Source organism: Puma concolor, chromosome E2 (assembly GCF_028749965.1).
Source record: "Puma concolor isolate L17-30 chromosome E2, mPumCon1.1.hap2, whole genome shotgun sequence".
Classification (NCBI taxonomy): Eukaryota; Metazoa; Chordata; class Mammalia; order Carnivora; family Felidae; genus Puma; species Puma concolor.
The window spans coordinates 49,643,561-49,663,367 of NC_141681.1; the positions used below are offsets into that span (position 1 = coordinate 49,643,561).

Genomic DNA, 19,807 nt, shown 5'->3' on the forward strand with positions numbered 1-19,807 from the left:
ACATTCCCACTACCGGTGCGAGAATGTGCTGTGACATATGGCCGGTTAACCCCGGGGGCTAGGAAGAAATCTCAGTTGTCCAATGGGGTTCACTGAGATTGAAGGAGATTCACATTATCCACTGTCCACAAAAGATTTGCTTTGAGAGTGGGGGAGATTTCACTGTCTACAACTTCACGAGTGGGGGAAGGGCAGAGAGAGAGAAGAGAGAATCCCAAGTAGGCTCTGCGCTGTCAGTGCAGAACCTGATGCTGGGCTCAAACTCATGACCTGTGAGATCATGAGCCAAAGTCGAACGCTCAACCAACTGAACCTCCCAGGTGCCCCTCAATTTTTATTAACGTTCATTTATTTATTTTGAGAGAGAGAGAGTAGGCGTGCAGGGGAGGGGCAGAGAAAGAGGGAAAGAGAATCCATGGGAAGGAATCTTACACTATTATTTACACTTACACTAGTGTATTATGACTTACACCATTTCATACTATCATGCTATTTTATACTGTTTTCATAACATTCTAGAAGAGTTTGCACTGAAAAACTGAGTGGACTTTGAGGGAGCTTTTACAGGGCAGGTTAGACCATGTGCATTGGGTAGATGCTGGGTCTGAGGGAAGTTTATACTCATCAGAGAGTTCCCATTGCCTACTTAGGTAGACCCTCGGAGAATGGTCCACGCTGTTACAGAAGGGGTTCACAGCAGCTGCAGAAGGTCCCCCATACATGGAGATGTGCCCTGTCCTTGTTAATTTTGCCATGGAGATGAGACATTATAGTGTCCACGGGGAAGTGCGTGCTGGGTGGGAGTTCACATTGCCCAGAGACTATATTGCGTTAGAGACTTCCGTTGATCAGGATGGTCTTTCAGGTTCCATAGTCAGTTGGCATCAGGTGTGGGGGAGAGTTAGCCTGTCAGTGGGGAGGGAGGTGTGCACTGTCCGTGAAGGAACTCACCCTGCCCAGGGAGCCCTCTGATGTAGTGAAAGGGAGCCTCTCCTGTCCCTTCAGGATCGTCTTGGCTGTGGTCAGTTTACAGTGTTCACACAGGAATCCTCACTGCTTGTTGGAGTTACACCATGCACAAAGGAGACCTGTCTGTGGGAATTCACACTGTCCAAGGGCCTATTTTTCCTGTCATCCTGTCATCAAGGAAAGGTGCGCATAGTACCCTGCCCCTGAGAGAATTACATAGAATGTAATTAACTTAGTACACAGTTCATTGACATTACACTGTCCTGCAAGGTGGGGGGTGATGTTGCCGGAAGCGGGATAATACAGGCTTAGCCAGGCTACTGGGGTCAAACCCAGCTGGGCTTCTTCTCTGGCTGTGTGACTTCGGGCAAGCCATTTAATCCCTCTGTGCCTCCATTTCTGCATCTGTATGGGGATAATTAAAAACAAACAAACAGGGGCGCCTGGGTGGCGCAGTCGGTTAAGCGTCCGACTTCAGCCAGGTCACGATCTCGCGGTCCGTGAGTTCGAGCCCCGCGTCAGGCTCTGGGCTGATGGCTCAGAGCCTGGAGCCTGTTTCCGATTCTGTGTCTCCCTCTCTCTCTGCCCCTCCCCCGTTCATGCTCTGTCTCTCTCTGTCCCAAAAATAAATAAACGTTGAAAAAAAATAAAAATAAAAACAAACAAACAAACGGAAGCCCTTGGCCTAGGGTTACAATGAATTTAGATGTGCAAGGCATTTGGGACAAGTGGCTCCAGCAGAGTAAACCCGCAAAGATCTTAGCTATTGTCGTGATTGTTGGTATCCAGGGGGTTATCACTACCTGAAGCGATTATGCTGCCTCAGTCTTAACTGGCCACCTTCTGCACACCTTGTACGTGTATGCTGCTCGTGGTGCTGGTCGTGGTGGCGGCGGAAGTATTTGAAAGGATTCCAGGCTTTGGCCTATCTCTGGAGCATTTGCCGAGCTATCAGGAGGCACCGTGGTCTAGCACTTGATGTCCCAGCTGTAACAATGTTTAGCGTGGGCCTGGAACCTCTCTGAGTCTCACTGTTCTCATCTGAAAAATGGGGATCATCGGAGTACCTACCTGATAAAGTTGACGGGACGATGAAATGAGATGCCAAGTCCAGGTCCAGGGCCTTGTATATAGTAAGTGCTCAGTAAATAGGAGTGGCGATTTTTTTTAATGTTTGTGTGTTTATGTATTTATTTTGAGAGAGAGAGAGAGAGAGAGAGAGAGAGAGAGAGAGTGTGTGTGTGTGTGAGCAGGGGAGGGGCAGAGAGAGAGGGAGGCACAGAATCTGAAGCAGGCTCCAGCCTCTGAGCTGTCAGCACAGAGCCCAACATGGGGCTTGAACCTACGAACCGCGAGGTCATGACCTGAGCCAAAGTCGGCACACAACTGAGCCACCCAGGTGCCCCTTTTAATGTTCATTTATTTCTTTTTGAGAAGTGGGGGAGGGGCCGACAGAGAATCCCAAGCAGGCTCCACACAGGGCTCGATCCTACAATCAAAGAGATCGTGACTTAAGCTGAAATCAAGAGCCAGATGCTTAACCGACTGGGCCACACGTGCCCCTAGAAGTGGCAGTTTTTATGTGCCCTATCCTGTGCTGGGCCCTGGGAAATCCCTGCCACTTAGGAATTAATTCACCATTTCTGGGTCTTTATTTGGGGCCTCAGTGTTCGTGACAAGTTATACTACCCTCTGGGGAGTCATCCTGTCCTCATACCTGTGTGTGCTGCAGGGGAGTTAGGTAACTTTTAAAATAAAGTTTAGGGGCGCCTGGGTGGCGCAGTCGGTTAAGCGTCCGACTTCAGCCAGGTCACGATCTCGCGGTCCGGGAGTTCGAGCCCCGCGTCGGGCTCTGGGCTGATGGCTCAGAGCCTGGAGCCTGTTTCCGATTCTGTGTCTCCCTCTCTCTCTGCCCCTCCCCCGTTCATGCTCTGTCTCTCTCTGTCCCAAAAATAAATAAACGTTGAAAAAAAAAAATTAAAAAAAAAAATAAATAAATAAAATAAAATAAAGTTTATTTATTTTTATTTAGAAAGAGAGAGAGAGAGCCTGAGCAGGGAGGGACAGAGAGAGAGAGGGAGAGAGAGAGAATCTCAAGCAGGCTCCACGCTGTCAGCGCAGAGTCCGGTGTGGGGCTCAAACTCACTAACTGCGAGATCATGACCTGAGCCATACCAAGAGTCGGTCGCTTAACCAGCTGAGCCCCCTGGGCGCCCCAGTTCTATAACTTTCTTTTTTAATGTTTATTTATTTTGGAGAGAGAGAGAGAGAGAGAGAGAGCACAAGCCTGGGAGGGGAAGAGAGAGAGACAGACAGACAGACAGACAGAAACCCAAGCAGGCTCCAGGCTCTGAGCTGTCAATACAGAGCCCCACATGGGGCTCAAACCAACGAACTGCGAGATTATGACCTGAGCCAAAGTTGGATGCTTAATCGACTGAGCCACCCAGGCATCCCAGTTGTGTAACTTTTTATGGGAGAACTAGGATTTTTAGGAGGAGGGTGGATAATAGAATTTTATGATGGTTGTTACAAAGGCCCAGGGAGTTTAAATGGAACATGGGGTTTCGGGCTACATTATCAATGACTTAATAAAACTGACATAGTGACACTGAGGTGTGTTGAAACCATTGTTAAGTCCGTACACTCCTCACAGTGCTCCCCTGAGGTGGCACTGTCCACACGGGGGCCCAGTGTCCTTGGGTTACACTCATGAGGCCAGGTGACGACGGGGCTACCCTGTTCACATGAAAAGTCACACTGGTTACAGAAATGACCCTATTTATGTGCTTGTCTCCACTGTGCATACAGGTTTACACAGGTTGTAGGAGCTGACCCCGTTGATGGAGGAATTCACACAATGTTAAACGGGCCATGTTGCCTCTAGGGTAGAGCACACTAATGAGGGAACACGCTATTTGTAGGGGGGCCCACCTTGTTTATTTGCCGTCTCACCACGTATATGGGGCTCACGCTGTTTATGAAAGTTACACCATCTATATGGGGTTACACCGTTTATGTGGGTTGCCTTTGTATACGAGGCTCACAAAGTTTATGAAGACTGTGCTACTGGATGGGACTTGGGTCATTTATGAGGGCTACCCTGTCTGTATGAGGTTTATGAGGGTCGTGCTGCCTCTGCTGGGGTTCACGCTGTGTTTGAGCATGCCCTGTCTGGGGTTTACACTATCCATGCGAGAGCCACCCTGCAAATGGGAGTTTATATCAGTTATGGACTTTGTTCTGTCTGTAAGATGGACGCTGATTGTGGGCTTATACCAGTGTATGTGGACTCAGTTCATTTTAGCAGATACGTATTAGCAGACTGTTCTATGACCAACCTTGGGGTAGGCCCTTGGTGTAGAGCAGTGAAGAAAACAGACCAAATCCCTTTCTTTGTGGAGCTGGCCTTCAGTAGGACAAGCACACCTTGCAGAGTTTTTCCTTGTATACGGGGTCCACAATGGGGTTGACGCTCTTTAGGGGGTTGAGTTGGCATCAGCTGTCCACGAGAGTTTCTCTGTGTGTACGGGGCTACATTTATTGGTATTACATTGGGTACATGGGGATTCACTATCCAGAGATGAACTTATTCATTCATTCTAGATTGCCAGGCATTGTGCCAGGCTCTGGGGACACAGTAGGTAACAACACAGGCAAAAATCACTACCCTCGTAGAGCTGACATTATAGAGGGGGGATTCAGAGGAAGAGCAAATACATTACAGAAATACATGCCACATGAGGATAAGTGCAATGGAGAAAAATAGTGCATAGAAGGGACATAGGGGTCCAGGAAGGGGGCTTCAATTTAAAACAGAGTGGTCAGGGGCGCCTGGGTGGCGCAGTCGGTTAAGCGTCTGACTTCAGCCAGGTCACGATCTCACGGTCCGTGAGTTCGAGCCCCGCGTCAGGCTCTGGGCTGATGGCTCAGAGCCTGGAGCCTGCTTCCGATTCTGTGTCTCCCTCTCTCTCTGCCCCTCCCCCGTTCATGCTCTGTCTCTCTCTGTCCCAAAAATAAATAAACGTTGAAAAAAAAATTAAAAAAAAAAAAACAGAGTGGTCAGGAGCACCTGGGTGGCTCAGTCAGTTGAGTTTCTGACTCTTTTTTTTTTTTTTTTTTTTAGTTTATTTATTTGAGAGAGAGAGAGAGACAGAGACAGTGCCACAGAATCTGAAGCAGGTTCCAGGCTCTAAGCTGTCTGCACAGAACCTGATGCAAGGCTTAAACTCATATATTGCAAGATCATGACCTGAGCCCAAGTCAGACGCTTAACCTCCTGAGCCACGCAGGCACCCCGAGTTTCTGACTCAATCTCAGTTCAGGTCTTGGGGTCATGAGTTCAAACCCTGAGTTGGGCTCTGTGCTGGGCATGATGCCTACTTAGAGAAGAGAAAAGTAAAGAAAAGAAAAGAGGAAAGGAAAGGAAAGGAAAGGAAAGGAAAGGAAAGGAAAGGAAAGGAAAGGAAAGGAAAGGAAAGGAAAGGAAAGGGGAAAAAAAGAAAAGAAAAAAAGAAAACGAAAAGAAAAGAGAGTGGTCAGGTAGGGCTTATTGGGAAGGTGGTTTCTGAGTAAAACCCTGAAGGGGACGAAGGGCAGAGCTATGCAGACTTCCGCGGGAAAAGCCTTCCAGGCAGATGGAACAGCACAGGCAAAATCCCTGAGGCAGGCATATGCCTGGCCTGTTGAAGAAATAGCACAGAGACTGGAGTGCGGCTGGCAAAGAAATGGAGGGGAAAGGTGGGAGGTGAGGTCAGGGAGGAAGAGCCTTGCTGGCCACTTCAGGGAGTTGGCTTTTATTCCCAGTGAACAGACGATTTGGGGCAACAAAGGGATATCATCTGATTTACTAGAACCCCTCTAGCTGTAGGTGGGGCACAAGTGGCAGCCAGGAGGCCAGCGAGGAGTCCCCAGATCAGTGGGGTGGTGATGGTGAAGAGTAGCTGATTTTGAAATTTTTTTTTTAACGTTTATTTATTTTTGAGACAGAGAGAGACAGGGCATGGACAGGGGAGGGTCAGAGAGAGAGGGAGACACAGAATCCGAAGCAGACTCCAGGCTCTGAGCCATCAGCCCAGAGCCCGATGCAGCCATCAGCCCAGAGCCCGACGTGGGGCTCGAACTCACAGACTGCGAGATTGTGACCTGAGTTGAAGTCAGACGCTTAACCGACTGAGCCACCCAGGCGCCCCGAAGAGTAGCTGATTTTGAAACAGCTGAAGGTAGAGCACATATGGGAGTTCCCTTCAGACTGGGTGATGGGTGACAGAAAGGGGTCAAAGATGACACCAAGGAATTCAGCCAGGGCAACTTGCAAAATGGTGTTTCAGGTTCCCAAGATGGGGGAGACTGGGGTGGGGACAGTTTCGGGGAGCTCAGGGAAACCATTTTGACTTGGCAAACTTGAGAAATCAAAATGGAAGCGCTGGTGAGGCAGTTTGATGTGTGAGGTTGGGAAGCCCGTGGTGAGTCCTATGTTGGAGGAAAAAGATTTGGGTGTGATCAGCACAGAGATGGCATGTGAAACCATGGGGCTGATAGAGATCACTAAGGGAACCAGAAACAGATGGAGGAGGGAAGAGGGGGACCCAGCTCTGAGCCCCGGAACCCTTCAGCATTTCAACCAGGGGGCTGAAGAAGGGTGATACACTAATGGGGTTATTACATTTTTTGTTTGGGAGTAGTCACACTGTTTAGGTGGCTACAGTCTCTATATATGGTGGCTCATATTATTTCTAAGGGAACTACAATGTTCAAAGAGTAGTAATGGCCTCTTGTTGCTTGTTATAGGTGATGGGTAGGTTGTGACAATGATTATCACCCATACGGTTTTCTTTTCAGAAGCGTGGGGATAGATAGGTTCTGTCCATGCCTTAGCCTGACAGCAACAGCATAAATGTCATCTACTGTCAGGACCGTAACTTGGAACAAGAACTACGTCCATGGGAGTGAGGGTGTCTTCCACCGTCTGGACGGAGTTGTTTTCTCCCTGGAGAATTACACTGTTCACTGTAGGCATGTCTTAGGTCTATGAGAGGTTGCATTTTTCACTTAGCTTCAGGGGCCTTCAGGTGGAGTTTTCCCACAGGGAATGAGAAGGTGGGAGGAAGTGTCCCCTTGTTCACTGGAATTGATATGGCCTTCCATATGCCTTCACTGGATGGCGTGCCTTTAAGGAATGACCAGTGGTGACGAATAGTCTCTCTGCCAAGTTTGTGATATGCGAGTGTTTCATACAGTAACAGTGGGGTTCACCTTCCCTGATTGGCTCTCAGTGTTCACAAGGCAAGTGAACTATCCAAGAGGGTCCACACTTCTGTGGTAGAGTCACATTGACCCCCTGGAGGTTACATGATCTGTGGATAGGTTTTCATAAACCGCCAGAGGTCACACTACTCAGGGGGCATTTTCACCAGGGACTCCCACTCTCTCTGACGGCTCAGTCTCCACCATGATGCCTGCCCGCTACCCATGATTGTATTTCATAGGAACAGCAGGACTGAGTTATGCAACTGGGTCAGGGTGGGACTTATGCCATTAAGAGGCAATTTCTGGGATGATACAGAGAGGGTTAGAATCATGGGCCCTGCACAAGGGTGACACTCAAATTTGTGAATTGTTCCCTATTTTAAAAAGGGGGGGGGGAAGAGTTGTGCCTGCGTGGCTTAGTCGGTTGAGCGTATGACTCTTCAACTTTTATTTATTTTTTATTTTTTTTGCAAGACAGAGAGAGATAGAGTTCAAGCAGGGGAGGGGCAGAGAGAGAGGGAGACTTAGAATCCAAAGGAGGCTCCGGGTTCTGAGCTGTCAGCACAGAGCCCCACACAGGGCTCAATCTCACGGATGAACTGTGAGATCATGACCTGAGCTGAACTTGGGCTTGCATGTACATGTGCTCACTCTCTCCCTCTTAAAAAAAGAAAAAAGGCAATTTCACACTGTCAGTACCCTGTATTTATTATCTAGTTGGAGTCTGTAGGGTAAGGGGTGCTTACATTATCCACAGGATATATAGCTCATTCTGCTAATAATTTATTACCAGTATTTACTACATACTTACTTCATATCCCCAATTTCTTACAACAACCTGGTCATGTAGGGTCTAATAATATCCCCATTTTACAGATGGGGAAGTTGGGGCTCAATGAGGAAAATTCACTTGCTCTATGTCACAGACAAGAAGTAGAAAATTTAGGGTTGCAACCCCCATCTTTGTCTTGTTGGTAGGAGTGTGGGATCACTAAAGTTGTTACAGACCTATTATTGTTGAAACTTTGCATTGTCTTTTTCTGAGGAGAGGTAGACAGTAAAGGTGTCAGTAAAGCTGATGGTGAAGGATGTGGTTTCAAATTGGATAGGTCTAAGTTTAAATCCTGACTCCAACACTTCCTGGCTGTAGGACTTTGACGGACTGATTTCCCCTCCGAGCCTCACCTTCTCAATCTGTAAGTGGGGATAACAATAGCAATTTCCCACTTTGGGATTTTGTGAGCATCAAATGACAAGATGCCCCAGACAATGCTTGGCCCAGTGCCTGGCACATCATGAGCGCTAGGAATTCGGGAGCTGTTATAATAACAATGATGGTGATTATTATTGCTGGACCACACTGCTCCCAGAGGGTTACAATATCCGTGGGGGAGCAGCACTGTCCGTAGGCAAGGTTACATAATTCCCCAGGGAGGTGATGCTTTCCCCGGGAGGCTCTGGTCTCTACGGAGGAAGAGGCTAGAGACTTCTGAGGCACAGGTTAGGGGACTGCTCTAATGCATCTAGGCACCCAGCAAAGGGTTGAAGCCCTAAGAAGCCAGAGTCACCCTCCTGGCCTTCCCACCCTGTGGCTTGTCTCTCCCTGCCCATTTTCTGTTTCAGTTTCTCTGAGCATCACCCCCACCCTGCAATATTCCCCTCCTTTGGTACCTCAAGAGTCTTCTCTGAAACTCTGTCTTCGGGCTGGGTCTGTGGATATTGCTTCTATTTGCCCTCTACCCTGCTGCCGGCTCCCGCTAGCCATCTGATCAGCGCCTATTTCCTGTTTCCTGAAGCCTCAGGCTCCATCCATCCCTCCCAGCTGCGGAGAACAGACTTAGCACTGCCCTACGCACTGGTCTTCATCCTTAAGCCCTACCTTCCTCTCTCCTGGCGACCCACCAGTGCCCCTTGGGAGCACATTTGTTCAGACTTTGGTCGCCCCCTCGCATCCTGGCCCACCTCCGGAACCCCCTGCCCTGGTGGTGGAGGTGGGGGTACCTCCGGCGCCGGCTGTGTCCCCAGGACAGCTGCAGCGTGGGGATGGAGTTGGGGGGGGGGGTGGGTTGCTCCCAAATGCATTCTCTTTGGTCACTTCCTCCCCAGCTGGGATTGGGGCTATCTGGAAGGCCAAGACCCCATCCCGGAGGAGCGGAGGGCACAGCCGCCTCCCCATTTCCGATGCTGGGAAATGATTCCCACCCATTCCACCCCACCCCTGGACAGCTGCCCCCATTCAGGCTCAGGGCTGGGGGGGGGGGTGGGGGGGGCAGGGTAAGGCCAGGGTGAGAAATGTGGTCTTGATCATCCTCCAAGGTCCTGACCCTGCCCCCCTGCAGTGAAGATTCTGCCCCCTCTCGAAAGGTCCATGCCTTTCAAAAGTTTTTGACCCCTTCCAGAGTCCCCCCCCCCCCCCCCCCCCCACTTACAAGCTCCCAAAAGAAACTCTGGATTCCGCAGTGGGCAGGAGAGGAGGAGGGGCGACAGGTCACGAGCGCGGAGGACTTAAGTTATCTGCAGACTAGGAGCCTCGGAAAAGGGTCATGACCCCCAGGACCCTATCCCACCCCCACCCCCTCCTTCCTTCCTCCCCTGTCGCGCGGCCCCTTTAAGCCCAGAGCCGGCCGGTCCTCAGTGGCTGCGCGCCGGCGAGTGTGTGTGTGTGTGTGTGTGTGTGTGCGTGCGTGCGCGCGTGTGTGTGTATGTGTGTGTGTGAGTGCGCGGGGAGGGGGCGGGCGCAGTGTCTCCATGGCGACGCGGCGGTGACGTCGCCGGCCGGGGGGCGTGGGCGTCCCGGCCCCGGAGTGCGATATTAACCCGGGAGGCGGCGGCGGGGAGGGGAGAGGCTCTGAGAGGCGAGGCCGGGTGAAGCGCCGAGGGCGGCCCGACGGGCGCGGGACGGGACGGGGCAGCGCGGGCGCCGGGAGCTGCGGCCCGGAGTCGGGGCGCCTAGCCCCGGGCCCCCCAGCATGAAGACCCCGGCGGACACAGGTGGGGGCGGGGGCAGCACGTGTGGGGGAGACTTGTTGCCCGGGGAAACCAGGCAGAGAAACTTTGGGGGGGGCTGAAGGGTTCCGGGGCAGCCGGAGTGATCCCCAGTTCTGGGGGGACCCCAAGCACTCGAGACCTGTTGCTTCTCGTGGCGCGAGCGAGGGGTGCTGCATGGGACCCCCAATTTCTGGGTCCGGGCGGAGTGGTGTGGGCGCTGCGAGTCCTGGTCCTCTCCCTACTGGACTCCGAGAGCTGGGTTCTCCCCCACTCCCGGGATCACGGGGGTAGCGGGGTCCCTCCCCGCCGCTCTGTCACGTTGCACTCTGGGGGCCGGGACGTGTGCGGGGCGTGGGGGGGGGGGGGCTGTCCACGGGGCCCGCTATTCCCGGTTCTGCGCTGCGCGGTCCGGCCCATGACCTTCACCGCGGCGCGTGCCCCGCACCGGCTTAGAGGGGATACGGGATGGTTTCTAGAAGGAGGGCGTGATTGGGGAGCCCAGGACTCGGGGTCCGGGCTGCGCCGCCCCTCCCCCGCCCGTCTCCGCCGGCTCCTCGCTCCCCCGCCCGCGCCGAGTCGCAAAGTTCCAAAGCGCAGCCCGAACGTTCGAAAAAGGAACTTTTTGTTTCCGACCTTAGAACGCGCGGCTTTAAGGTGGCTCCGGGGAGACCTGGGTACCCTCCTCCCGCGCGGCCGGGGCCCCGGGGTGGAGGAGGGTGGGGAAGGTGGGGGGGACGCGGAGGCTCCCCCTTCGCCCCCCCTCCCTCATCCAGCTCTTCTCTTTCAACCGGCCGTCTTTTCCCTCCGCCCCCCTCTTCCCCGCCAACTTGCTCCTCCTTAAGGGGCCAAGGTTCCCCTCCCCCCCTGTCGGCGGGCGGGGGGCAGCGGGATTAACCCCCCTCCCACTCGGACTTTCCCCCCTCCCCTCCCCCGCCGCCCCCGGGCTCGCGCGGGCTGGACTTTGCGCCCGAGCGCGCTGGGGGGAGGGGTCCCAGCCGCCCCCTGCCCGTCTACCCCGTCGGAATCCGGCCCGGGGCGGGGACGGGGGAGGGGGAAGGGGGCCGGGCGCCGCTGTTCAAACTTGTTTCCTTCCCCCGGCGGCGGCCGCGGCTAGGGCTCCTGTGTGCGGGTGTGTGCCCCGACCGGCCCACCCACCCCGCCCCCCCGCTCGGCGGGTGGGGGCGGCTCTTAAAGGGCTCCGAGCCGGGCTCCGGCGCCTGGGGATTGGGGCCGAGGAGGGGGGCAGGGGGGTGGGGCAGGGGTGCGGAGTGCTGTAGGGTCAGTCACGTGCGTCCCACATACTCTCTGGCTCCCACAGGCTCCAGGGCTGCTGGGCCTTGGGGGCAGCAAGAGCCTCTTCTCGCCCGAGGAGGGGGCCTAGGCGCCCAGACAACCCCGCCTCGTCTTCCCTCCCTGCTACGGGCCTTTGCCTGGTGGGACCGGCTGGGCCGCTCCCCTAACCCTGTCTTGGGGCCGAGCCGCGTATGGGTTCTCCGCCTGGGGGAAGGGGCGGGGGCCTGGAATGGCCTCCCGATCGGTCCATCGGTGCGTCTGCCCGTCTGCACGCCCCTCCATCCGATCCTCCATCCCGGCCCCTCTCCTCTCTGCCGCGGCTGTTTCCCACTTCCTGTTTTCTTCCCGGCTCTGGCGCCACCGAGGGCTGCCTGGAGTGTGGGGGAGGTGGCAGGGCCCCCCAGGAGGTCGGCGTGTTCTTCCTCTACCACCACCACTCCCTTCCGACCCCCATAGTCTCTTTAAAAAAAAGTTTGGCCAGTCATGTGAATTTGGGGGGTGCCCAGGAGTTATGCCCCCCGCCCCCCAGGTTTCCAGTCTGTCTAGGAGAATCCCTACCCCACCTCTGTGGGACCCAGGTGTGCCTTCTGGGTCCCTGCCATCCCAGCCCTTCCTGTCTGTCTGCTGCTACCTCTCCACCCTGTCTCAAAGTGTCTTGAGCCCCTCTCTCAGTGTCAGCTGCTTGCTCCTTCTATCACTGTCCCCCATGCTCCAGAGGTCCTCTCCCCCAAGCTTTCTTGGTGCAGGCCCGGTGGTTCCCTGTTTAAGCACGTGGACCCATACACAACACACACTCACACATGCTCCCCTTGCCCGTGCCTGGCTCCTGGCTCCAAGGCCTGGGGAACAGAGCCCCATTGAGACACCCTGACGTCACCCCCGCTCTTCTTCTCCCCCCAAAGCCAGGAACAGGCCCTCATGTATGCCATGTCCGAAGAGGAAAGCCTGGTAGGGGTGGTCCTGGGAGTGGGGAAGTCCCTGCCTGGGTTGGGATCCAGGGTCCTAGCCCCAGAGGGAGCTTGGTCAGGGAAGGGGGGGTTAACAAGGCAGCCTGGGACAGCCCCCGGAATGCAGCTTGAGGCCTTTCCAGAGCCCCCCACCTCCCTTCCGAGTTCCCTTTGTGTTGCATGTAGTCTCTCTCACTCCTCTTCTGCAAAGTTTATTTTTAGCCTCCTGCTCCCCCGCTCCCAGGACTGTCGCTGCACACACGTTGCCTGGTTACCGGGACAAGGAGGCTGGGGCGGGTGGGCTGGAAAGGGTGGCTTTAATTTGGGGGGAGGGTGAAAGTCAGTACACCCCCAACCCCAGACTAGTGTCTCAGGGGCTTTGCCCCCCACCCCCCCTTTTGAGTCTGAGAACCAGATTGGAGCTTAGGTAGGAGAAGCATGGAGCTTGGTGCTCTGAGTGGGGGGTAGGAGCATTTTGGAGGAGGTAGAGGGTACATTGAGCTAGTGATTTGGTCACTTGGGTTCTCAAGGGCCTCTGGCCCCCGAAGAAGACCCTGGAACCTGCATTCTCCAGCAGGGTGAGGATAATGGGATGAACACCTGGATTCCTAAGAGAGGAATGGGGCTATGGATGCTGCGATCTAAGGAAGGCATTGTCAGGGGCTGTCACTTCTGAATGGAGCAGGGGCTGTTGTTGGTATAGGACTCTGGGTCTGTGACGAGCTGGAGGTCGTATCCTTGGAGCCCTGAGGGGCTTGTTTGAGGCTGGGATTTCTGAATGGGGCAGGGACTATGAGGGGAATGCTGGCCATCCCATTCTACCCAAGGCCAGGGCTCAGGAAGCTGGGTCGCTGTGGGGGATAGACTCCGCTCTGGATTTAGAAGAGGTGGTCCCTGTGGGAGTAGGAACTGCTGAACCCGTGTGTCCCCAAGGGGAAGTATCCCCTGTTGGATTCCAGACTGCAGTGGTGTCTTTGAGGGAGGCTCAGCATTGCCCTGGGCCTGGTTCGTACCTGCTTGAGCTGAGGCTTGAGCCGGGGCCAGGGGCCAGAGGCCAGAGGCTGACCAGTGCAGCCTGACTGTGACTTGGGACCCCGCCCATTTTAGTTGTCCACCTTGGCCTTCTCCCTCTGGTGGCACCAGGGCCCCTGCCCTGCCTCTCCCTCCTTCTCTTCTTCCCCTTCCCTCCTCCCACCCCTCCATTACCGGCTGCCTAGTGCTGAATTATTGATGGCCCCTGATTACCCGGGGGTTTGGGAAATGACAACAACCGCAGCCCCCCCCATCGACCCCCCCCCCAGGCTGCCCACCCCCTCCAGGGACCAGCCAGCCCACCACCAACCTCTATCCAAGGTTAATGCTGGGGGCGGGTAGGCAGGTGGGCAGGGAAGAAGCTGAGGATGAGAAGGCGGAAGGGGGAACGGGCTGTAGCATTGCTTGTTCAATCTGCAGGCCTGGGCTGGGGCCTTCTAGCCAGGTTGGGTCCATGTGCCTGGGTCTGGGGAGGGCAGTGCAGCACAGAGGGTCTAGGGCTCGTTGGGGGGGGGGGGGGCAGACAGTCTGGGTTTCACTCTCCAGGGAAGACAGAAGCCTCTGTGTGTGCAAGCGCTGACCTCATCGTCAACCAGCCACCCCACCCCACTCCTCCTGGTCCTTTTAAGAAAAAAAAAAAAAAAAAAAAAAAAAAAAAAATCATCAGGTCCTGGGGTGGGAGTAGGGCTCTGATAACGTTTTGGGAGGGAGACAGTGTTATGTTCCCAGGAGGGGACTGGAACTGTGGGGTGGGTTGGGGGAGGGGTATAACTGGCCCTGAATGGGAGTGTGGGGGTTGAGGGGGGGCTCGCCCCAACCCGCTGGCCACGTGTGCCCCTTCCTGCCCCTCCCCCACTGGCAGTCCTGCCCGCCGGCCTGGCTTGGTGCCTGGCCCCCTGGCACTGGCCCCGGGACCCGCCGCCGACGGTTTCCTGTTTCTCCCGGTGTCGCTGGAGCAGGCTCCAGCTTCCCTTCCCCCCAGCTCCCGTCTAGCCCCCTTACACACAGACACACACTGTCTCCCTCTAACCCAGGTCCTGACTTGGCGGAGGGGAGACGGATTTCCCCATGTTGAGGGTGGGGTAGGAGGGTGGACCCCGGGAGGGGACCTGGAGCCCTGGACTCTGTGTCCTGACCCGGGGCCACTCCCCTGCCTCCTGTCCTCAGGGTTTGCCTTCCCAGATTGGGCCTACAAGCCAGAGTCGTCCCCTGGCTCGAGGCAGATCCAGCTGTGGCACTTTATCCTGGAGCTGCTGCGGAAGGAGGAATACCAGGGTGTCATCGCCTGGCAGGGGGACTACGGGGAATTCGTCATCAAGGACCCTGATGAGGTGGCTCGGCTCTGGGGCGTCCGCAAGTGCAAGCCCCAGATGAATTATGACAAGCTGAGCCGGGCCCTGCGGTGAGGAGGGCAGAGACCCCTGAGCAGACATGGATAGCCCCCGCTAGTTGGGGAACCCGTAACCCATGGGAATAGACTTTGGGTTTGATCCTTTGCCAAATCATAGCTGTGTGACCTTGGGCAAGTCTTAATCCTTCTCTGAGCCCATCTGTCGTGTAGAGGTGTCCTGCGGAGAGAATACAGTCCTGGGTGTGGCGTCTAGTTTGGCCCCAAGCCTGAGGGGAGAGCTAGTTTTCATTCCTTCCGGGCACTTGATTTCTCTTGTGTGGCCCAGGTTTCTTGGTCCCCCTTTGTGAGCAGCACGTAACGCATGTCAAGGAATGGGGTCTAGACTCTGGTCCCGTTGACTGATCATTCGATGGGTTTCTACATCCACAGCTATTATTACAACAAACGTATTCTGCACAAGACCAAGGGGAAACGGTTCACCTACAAGTTCAACTTCAACAAACTGGTGCTGGTTAATTACCCTTTCATCGATGTGGGGCTGGCTGGTGAGTAATGGGGCTGGTGGGCATGAGTTCAGAAGAAGCAGAGGGTCTATGTGTATGTCCAGGCTGGGCCAAGGGCCTTGACACCACATCTTCCCTCTTCTGCCAGGGGGTGCGGTGCCCCAGAGCGCCCCACCAGTGCCATCGGGTGGCAGCCACTTCCGCTTCCCTCCCTCAACGCCCTCCGAGGTGCTGTCCCCCACCGAGGACCCCCGCTCACCACCGGCCTGCTCTTCATCCTCATCTTCCCTCTTCTCGGCTGTGGTGGCCCGACGCCTGGGTCGAGGCTCAGTCAGTGACTGTAGCGATGGCACGTCAGAGCTGGAAGAGCCACTGGGAGAGGACCCCCGGGCCCGACCGCCAGGCCCTCCAGAGCTGGGTGCCTTCCGCGGGCCCCCACTGGCACGCCTGCCCCATGACCCTGGCGTCTTCCGAGTCTACCCCCGGCCCCGGGGTGGCCCTGAGCCCTTGAGCCCCTTCCCTGTGTCGCCTCTGGCCGGGCCTGGCTCCCTACTGCCGCCTCAGCTCTCACCAGCTCTGCCCATGACGCCCACTCACCTGGCCTACACTCCCTCACCCACGCTGAGCCCTATGTACCCCAGTGGTGGTGGGGGCCCCAGTGGCTCAGGAGGAGGTTCCCACTTCTCCTTTAGCCCTGAGGACATGAAACGGTACCTGCAGGCCCACACCCAAAGCGTCTACAACTACCACCTCAGTCCCCGCGCCTTCCTGCACTACCCTGGGCTGGTGGTGCCCCAGCCCCAGCGCCCTGACAAGTGCCCGCTGCCGCCCATGGCACCGGAGACCCCACCGGTCCCCTCCTCAGCCTCGTCCTCCTCTTCCTCCTCCTCTTCCCCATTCAAGTTTAAGCTCCAGCCACCCCCGCTGGGACGCCGGCAGCGGTCAGCTGGGGAGAAGGCTCCAGCGGGTGCTGACAAGAGTGGTGGCATTGGCATTGGCAGCGGCTCAGGCGGGCTGGCGGAGGGGGCGGGGGCTCTGGCCCCACCGCCACCACCACCACAGATCAAGGTGGAGCCCATCTCGGAAGGCGAGTCTGAGGAAGTGGAGGTGACTGACATCAGCGATGAGGATGAGGAAGATGGGGAGGTGTTCAAGACCCCTCGTGCCCCACCTGCGCCCCCCAAGCCCGAGCCCGGCGAGACACCTGGGGCAGCCCAGTGCATGCCCCTCAAGCTGCGCTTTAAGCGGCGCTGGAGTGAAGACTGTCGCCTGGAGGGGGGTGGGGGCCCCACTGGGGGCTTGGAGGATGAGGGTGAGGACAAGAAGGTGCGGGGGGAGGGGCCTGGGGAGGCCGGGGGGCCCCTCACCCCAAGGCGAGTGAGCTCTGACCTCCAGCACGCTACAGCCCAGCTCTCTCTGGAGCATCGAGATTCCTGAGGGCTGTGGGCAGGGGGCCCTGTTCCCCCCACCTCCCATGCTTCTTTTGCTGCCTTAACCACCCCCCCCCCCCAAGCCCTGGAGGTAAGGACAGCTCTCTGGTGTCTTCCCTGCCGCCTCCCCTTTCCTGCCCCATGTTTTGTATAAAACTTTTAATTTCTTTTTTTTAATGGTGAGGGTGGGTGGGTGTCCAGGGCTGGGGGCTTTCCCCTATCTGTGGGTTTCTAAGCTCCAGGCAAAGTGGTGGGGGGGGGGGTAGGGTGGGGGGAGTTGAGGGGGCCACCTCCATTCTGGGGAATTTATATTTGAACTGAGGCTCCAGCCTCAATGCCCAGGAACGTTTTTTATTACAATCGCTTAGGAAGTAAAAGCCTTGTCTCCCTCCCTGTTCTCTGCCTCCTGTCCCTGTCCCTCTCCACTCTCGTCCATCCTCAGTCCTGATCCTGCCTTCCCTGCCCCTCCAGGGGCCCTGAGTGCCTGGGTTTCTCATACCCCACAGGGTTGCAGCAGGGGAGGGAGGGACATTTTATGATGAACCAAAAATTCCATGTTGGGGGGGTGGGGGGCAGAGGAGGGGGAGGGGTGCCGCCCATAGGCCACAAATCTCTACAAGTGCCTGCTATCCCTCTCCCACTCCTCCCCCCTCATTCCAGCACTGGTCCAACCCCTTCACCCCCAGCTGCTCCTAGGACTAGCCCATAGGCAGGCGGGTGGGGGGGGGGGTGGGAAGGGGGTGCCCTGAAACCAAACTGGAAGCCCCCTCTGCCTCCTAGCTGGGGCCCCTGGGGTGGGGGTCTGTGGTCAAGCCTTATTCTGTATTGGGGACAGTGGGTGGGGGGGGGGAAGGGAAGTTGGGGGGCTGCTGGAGAATGTATTCAAAACAATAAAACTTTGGACCTTTGGATGTGGTGATCTGTCCTGGGTGTTGGGTACAACAACTGAAAGGTCACATACAGCCTTTGTTTGATTCTGGAAGACAGGAACCTAGATTGGCTCTCCAACGTATCTATGGCCAGAAGGTCTAACCCTATCTGAATGGGTCAAATCGAGGCCTGGAAAATGATCTGACCTCAGGGGCATATAACATCCAGGACCTGATGATAAACGTCTCAGGCATACTCTTGCCCTCTGACAGCTCCCCTATTCTGTGGGGATCCACTTATCCTTGGAAGCACTTTAGATTCCACCACCCTATTGTCCTTGCTTTTCTGATCACCTGAAACGCCTTTCCTTTCTGGTTCTGTGTATTCCCCTGTCGGTGTCCCCATGGCCTGGAAGGGGACTTTGGCAACAGGCCTGCAACAACTCTGGAAATGGAGACCTTGCAAGGTACCTTAGCGGTCTCTGTCAAAGCAAGGGAACATCCCCTGCCAGTGAGTTAAGGGACAGGCTTAATCCTGGTTGTTACTGATCGACGACGTGCTATGTACCAGGTACCTAATACCTAGTTAGCTGCAGGGCTTTATTTCTAACACCCAGCAATGTGGGGGCAAGCAGTTCAGTTCAATGACTTGCCCAAGGCCCTAACCCCAGACAGGACTTTAAACGAGGTCTGTTTCTGAAGCCTGTGTTCTTTCAACAACTCCTTTTCCTCAGGCCAGGACAGTTGGATCTAGACAAAGGTTTCAATCGTAGGATCTGAAAGGTGAGCTCCTAAAGCTAGACGTTCAGGCTGGAGAGCTTGATTCAGGGATGAAAGAGCCAGGAGAAGGAATCCAAGCTGAAAGGGTCCTTAGAGACTGCCCAACCCCTACAGTGCAGGTGAGGTGCCTGAGGCCCAGAGAGAGGAAGGAGTTTCCCCAAGGCCACACAGCTAAGAAATGAGGTGGGAATTGAGGGCTCAGGCCTGTTGGACTGGCTTCATGGAGAAACCCCACCCTGTGCAACTCTGAGGGGGAAGGAACTGGCAACTCTTATCTACTCAGGCTTCACCCTCATTTCCTGCCAGCCCGGGGTGGGTGGTCCCAGATGATGTCGATTGGCAGTGAAGAGAAGATCCAGGGCTGGGGTACTGGCAGGAAACCCAGGCTCCCTTGGCAGCCTGCGGGCAACTGCTCCCTCTCCTGGGTGATGTAAGTCACTCCCTGGGGTGGGGGCCACTGGGCTATTTCTGGAAGTTGGGATGAGGCATGTCTCCTGGCAACATAGATGCAACTGAGTTGCTGGTGGTGGTGGTGTGATGGAGAGAGGGGGGTGTTATCACTGCGGGGAGGGGGGGAAGGACCCAGACGAGTGTCTCAGTTCGATTTCAGTGCCTTCAGAACACCAGGTCCAATATGGATTAAGAAGTGCTCGGCTTTAGAACTGCTCTCTAGGTCAGACTTGTTGCACCCATTTCTAGTGGGGTGTCACAGGTGGAATTTAGTTTTGTAAACTCCAGCAGCTCCGCCAGTCTTTAATGACCCACCCAAATCTAGAAATCTATTCAATTTCTGCAAGACCACACCCTCAATGTCTTCCACATCCCAGTAGAAAGCCCTTTGTCGATCTCACAATTTTTCATCAATTAATTCATCCTTCAGAGACTCTCTTCAAGCCTATAATCCCCAGACCCAGACCCCCCCCCCCCCCCCGCCCAGGCGCCCAATTCTCCTTCCTGGTGCTTCTTGCTCACCCCTTCGGGTCCCTCAGTCTGGAGTAGTTTCTTGGCATCCCACAGACCTTTTAAAGACACCTCAAGTCCCCTATGACTTCTCCACTGGTCCCCAGTAAGACCCCTTCACTTCACAGACTCCCCTGGACACCTCCGGACACCACAGGCCCCTCACAGACACAGACAATCTGCCCTAGCACCCCTCAACAAACGTTCTCACCCCTGCAAACATCTTGTTAAAATTCCCTCAGACGGTCGCCCTCAGACTCCCACCGACCCCAATCCCCTCCTATCGGTTGCCCACGCGCCGTCCACTGCGCATGTCCCATGAATTCTGGCAGTTAAGTAACCGCCGCCATCCCGCCCCGCTCCGCTGTCCTTTTGGGCCTTGTTGGTCCAGTGTAGGATTTCCCAGGCTTGGGGCTTGCTTGATTCAGATTTTTGC

General features: G+C 55.6%; 1 protein-coding gene and 1 pseudogene across 1 annotated transcript; both read left to right on the plus strand.

The window, feature by feature from the left end:
• Positions 1-7,501: 7,501 nt before the first annotated feature.
• On the plus strand, positions 7,502-7,600 carry LOC112851436 (U6 spliceosomal RNA; annotated as a pseudogene).
• Positions 7,601-10,049: 2,449 nt separating this feature from the next.
• On the plus strand, positions 10,050-16,957 carry ERF (ETS2 repressor factor). The gene is made up of 4 exons (XM_086689906.1): positions 10,050-10,209; positions 14,646-14,880; positions 15,259-15,374; positions 15,481-16,957. The coding sequence occupies exons 1-4, from the start codon at positions 10,188-10,190 to the stop codon at positions 16,767-16,769; spliced, it is 1,662 nt and encodes a 553-aa protein (XP_086546032.1). The 5' UTR covers positions 10,050-10,187; the 3' UTR covers positions 16,770-16,957.
• The last annotated feature ends 2,850 nt before the right edge of the window (positions 16,958-19,807 follow it).